At 36.7% G+C, this 5,293-nt stretch overlaps 1 protein-coding gene across 1 annotated transcript in view; it reads right to left on the bottom strand.

Moving 5' to 3' along the window:
* Window positions 1-4,674: 4,674 nt before the first annotated feature.
* LOC112529001 (platelet glycoprotein Ib alpha chain-like) overlaps window positions 4,675-5,293 on the bottom strand; it is a 3,402-nt gene continuing 2,783 nt past the window's right edge. Inside the window, exon 2 of the mRNA XM_025140083.1 lies at window positions 4,675-5,079. Within this exon, the coding sequence (XP_024995851.1) occupies window positions 4,675-5,079 (405 nt within the window). The remainder of the gene's footprint in view (window positions 5,080-5,293) is intronic.

The raw sequence follows: 5,293 nt of genomic DNA, 5'->3' as shown, positions 1-5,293 counted from the left end.
TGAATAACTTAATACTGAGAGCATCGTCACTGACAAGAAGAGTGTCAGAGAATGTGATAAATAAATAAAATTCATAAGTACATGTCCCATTAACTTTTTTGAGAAATCTTTTTTAGTGAACCAATAATTTTATTGATAATATCCTTAAAGACAAAATATTACAAATGATTACAATTTGTTTTGGTAGGCTTAAAACATAAAAGCTACACACTGAAAAATTGCTACAACAAGGGACTATACAGTGATTTTGTAGGCTACTCGGAAATATTTCAGTGAATCTTCGTGATTTTCTCCTCCTCCTTTACAACCGGCCTCTGTTGCAATTTACAGATCTAATAGTACTAGATTGATTCCAAATCTTTGTACTCTCTTTCGAACATCATGAATTGTCATTTATGTTTTGTAAAAGTTGAATAAAATCTTTATCTTTTGGTCTTTGTATTCCATTTTTCTAGTATATAAAGGAGGGGGTATTGGACACTTTTAGGAAGCAAGTTATTAGTTACAAATTCAGCTCCAACTTCACTTGAGAAACATCTTTTATTCACTCTAATTTCAATGAAGCATTAAGTATTACATTCTCTTATTTATTGTAATTTCCATTATTGTCTTTGTATTTTTGTACTTACTCTCCTTTAATAGTTTTTATCTTTTATGCAATTAGTTTTCTCATTGCAAGTATGGTAAGGTAAATACATAGGTTAGGTGTGGGTTAAAAATAAAACTAAAAACAAATTTTTGGTGGTGAAAGTTGTTAATTAAATAACAAATCTTTCTAACGAGTGGTTTCAAGTATATATTACAAAACAATATCTATAGATACGTTGACCACTTGATTAAAAGAGTTAAAGTGTGTTGCACTTAGAGATAAGTCAACACGCACGTCAATTTGAATGATATGGAGGTAGACTCGAGATATTTAGAATTGAATGACTTGTTTTCATTCCATTTAGTTTGTATAGGAAATGTTATGAGCCATTATCTAGATTCTAGCCTTACATAGAGATATGAACGTTACGTCTATGAATATGTGTCATTATAAATTTCGAGAGAGTACCTTAAAGAATCTATTAGTTGGTTAAGACGAGTTATTTGTTGAACATGCTACAACACCATGCTATAACATTCTGCAACTTGGGTTGAATATCATAGCGGATCCCTTTAATTATTTGTCCACATTAGTAGTTATAAACCACCTCATCAAAAATATTTCTTCAACTTCGCCATCTGAAATCATTTCTTTTATTAAACTTTTAATGAACTTTCAGTCTTCATGGACGATATTCGGTATTTTACCATCATAATACTTGTGAAAGATGATATTGGACGATTTTGTATACTTGCATTTGATTTCCAATTATCCTATCGAGGGCGCATAAACCTCACTAACAGAGTGTCACAATCATCCATAAAACAAGTGGTCATATTGAGATATCAAACAAAGAGATAAACGAAGTTTTAAAGAAAATCATACAACATGATCAAAAAGTCTCATTTTGTTAACCATATGATATGGTTTAGGTCTATCAGACAACTTATAGAACTCTTATGCGGGCTATGCACACTTTTGAGTAATGGTGACGCGTCTCAACTTTGTAGTTCAAGCTAGTTTTTGCATGACTTATTGTTGGATATAATACACCATAGACGTGGGCGGAGCCAACATAGGCTCGGGGTCAGCCTCTACACCCATCCTCAGTTTACAAAAAAGAAGTATAGCCAAAATCGCTTTTTCTATGTAGTCGAGTCCACCAATCCAAGTCTCACCTCATACATAAAAGAAGCTCTCTCCCTGTACGACTCCGATCCAACGTGAATCCCATTCTTGCTTCGTGCTCATCGCTAGCCTCTTGTTGCTCTGCTTCTGCATGCGGTTCTACCTCAGTCAAAATTCACACACTCGTGCTCCTTTTCACCGTGTCACCTCTTGCATCTGACCTCTCCTTAAGTTCATATTTGATATTTCTAGGGTTTTGGTGATAGGTTCAAGATATCGCTCCTTGAGAGTAAAGACTTGAGTAATTGGAATGTGCTTTTATGCTTCTGTTTTCTTGATTCTTGAATGTGACAATATGACATGTTGGAAATTGGAATATGCTTATATGCATGCTTCTGCTATAGTTATATATATATATATATATATATATTCTCACACTACTAAAAAATCTGGTTTTTCCGACAGCAAAATCCGTCGGAAAAACAACTTTCCGACGGATTTTGCCGTCGGAAAAACCCCCACCGCTAAATGCATTTTCCGACGGAATTTCCGACGGATTTGTATTTTCCGACAAATATGTCCGTCGGAAATCCGTCGTGCAATTTTATAATATGTTAGTAATTGTCCAGGTTAATTAGAAGTAATCTAAAATGAAATTAGATTTACCGACGGAAATCCGTCGGTAAACTTTTTCTATTTTCTTCAAAAATATTAACCGGTTTTTATTTCAAAAATAAAAAATAGCATTTTGTCCGACGGAAATTCCGTCGGTAATTATATTTTAAATTTTTTTAATTATAAATATGAAAATATTTTTATTTTTAATGGACGGAAAATATTTACCGACGGATTTTTCTGTCAGAAAATCCGTCGGAAATTTTTTAAATAAAACTTATATCTAATTATTTACCGACGGATTTTCTGCCAAAAATCCGTCGGAAATTTAGCTGGTACAGGAAAAAAAACCAAAATACCAAAATATAAAATCCTAAAATATAAATATCCTGTAATTAAATACAAATATATAATACGCAAATATGTCATAAATACCTAATATGATTATCCGGACGAAATAATATACATATATAAATTCGACTAATGACGCTAGTTCATTAATGCACTATATTAAATCTATAGCGGCGGGGTAGGTGGAAACTGTTGAGATTGTGTAARCTTCTTCATCATATCCATCATGTCTGCATGCTCTTTCTTCCGGATCTCATCTTCCCTGTTTCGGATCTCATTTTCCCTGTTTCGGATCTCTTCTCGGCGAAGAAGTTCTTCAACCTCCTTCTGTCGAATCTCATTTCGGCGAATAAGATCCTCAACCTCCTTCTGTCGGATCTCATCTCGAGTGCGCATTTCTTCAATTTGGGATTGTAAGTAGTTAATTAACTACAAATACAATAAAACGTTAAAATTTCTAATAAGAAGTATAAATGAAATAAATAAACATCAAAGGATAAAAAGGTACATAGATGACTATCTACATTAGGCAATCCACTCGAGTTTGCTTGTGAGGATGTCCCGGTCAAGACCAAATTGGGATCTTCATTGTACCCGAACCCAAATAGACGGCCTTTCTTGGATCCCCCAACCGCCTCATTCCACAAGTCAGTATCAACTAGGGGATATGCCGAGGGATCCTCACCGTACTTTTCGGTGAGATTGTTTGAATAGGTATCCTGTGGTTTAAAAAAATACTACCAGTCAATTTCGGCAGTATAACGACTATAAATGGAACGTTTCCAACTAAAACAATCCTAACGTTTGCTCAACAAATGGCAACCCAAACTATATATATTAACATTCTAACTTAAACAATCCTAACGTTTGCCCAACAAATGGCAACCCAAACTAGATAGAAATATATATCACACACATATACACTAACATTTTAACTTAAATAATCCTAACGTTTCTCCAACATGCGACAACCCAATATAGAGTTTGAAGTTATATATAGGTATTGTAAACTTACCGCAACCCGGCTACACCTCGAAGTCACGTACTCCCCTCGTGACCCGCAACCCGAAGATGACTCAGTACTCGATCTCTTCTTATGCGTGTGATCGAAGAGTTCCACAGCGGACGGTGGCACGCCATTTTTTGCCTTCGTCTACATAGTAGCAAGTAATAAAAAATGTGTTAATTGTATCATATTAAAAATCAAACAACTAAAGTAATCGATATTAAGGACCTACCAGGCGAGCACCATGCATGGCGAATGTGATCGATCCGCCTATGTGTTTGGCTATATCACCTTCCACCATAGTCATTCGGTTATCATGTGCCGCCTTGGAAACTGCACCCTTCTAATGGGGCGTGTTCCAGCGATCAATCATCTCGCACCAGATACGAGGATCGAGCCACTTAGGGTGGAAGCCCTTTAACATATTCATATCCCTATTAGGGTCGTTTTCTACATAGGGCATCGATTGACTTCTGGCTATTTCTCCTGCCCTTCTCCTTGCAGAATTCATGCCATCATTGTAGTTTTTGGCACCTCGGGTCTCCCATATCTGCAGCATCTTGGCGTCCAGTGATAAATCCCAACAATAGTACCCCTATACATAAAAGATTAGTTGCTTGTTGACTTAAAAATAAAACTAGCAAAAATATAACAAGTTAAAAGAATACTACAAACCTGGAAATGCTCCCACATCCGTGTCTTCACCTCCTTAGGGATTTTCGACCACGTGCACCATGGCCCCTTAATCATTGATCGAATAATCTGAGTCAAATGACGGGTCGCATGGATGTTGTTAAACCTGTTTAATGAGTTGAATTAGTATTGATACCCAAAAATAATTAATTTAATTAATTAGTTAATATAACACTTACTCGTTGGATGTAACACCAATCCTCGTTCTCTCGGCTGGAAGATGTTCTGGAGCATTGATGCCACGGACATTTGCAGACTCAAACTCATCTTCTTGTACAGAAGCACTACTAGATCATGGAGTAGGTGTAGGTTGGCTAGTAATAGGTCGGTTAGGTGTAGCAGTTCCTGGAGTAGGTGTAGGTTGGCCAACAATAGGTCGGCTAGGTGTAGCAGTAGATGGAGTAGGTGTAGGTTGGCCAACAATAGGTCGGCTAGGTGTAGCAGTAGATGGAGTAGGTGTAGGTTGGCCAACAATAGGTCGGCTAGGTGTAGCAGTAGATGGAGTAGGTGTAGGTCGGCTAGGTGTAGCAGTAGATGGAGTAGGTGTAGGTCGGCTAGGTGTAGCAGTAGATGGAGTAGGTGTAGGTCGGCTAGGTGTAGCAGTAGATGGAGTAGGTGTAGCAGTAGATGGGGACGGAGTACCTGTAGAATCGCCCCTACCTCCTCCATGCCAAATACGCGGCACACTGTAATAAGTCTACAAAAAAGGGGTTATTAAAACAATTTAGATTTAAAAGATAAATTCACAAAGATAACATATAGACGAGTACACATGTAAACAAAGTTTATTAACACTAAAGTCAACCTAGTATTTAATCATCTGATGAGTGATCAGACAAGTCAGGTTCTTCTTCATCTGAGTCAGTATCTGAGTCTTCAAAATCTTGTTCGTCACTACTGTCGTCAACATG

Source organism: Cynara cardunculus (genome assembly GCF_001531365.2).
Source record: "Cynara cardunculus var. scolymus isolate 2C chromosome LG 16, CcrdV1, whole genome shotgun sequence".
NCBI classification, from domain to species: domain Eukaryota; kingdom Viridiplantae; phylum Streptophyta; class Magnoliopsida; order Asterales; family Asteraceae; genus Cynara; species Cynara cardunculus.
This window is presented reverse-complemented; position numbering and strand designations above follow the sequence as displayed.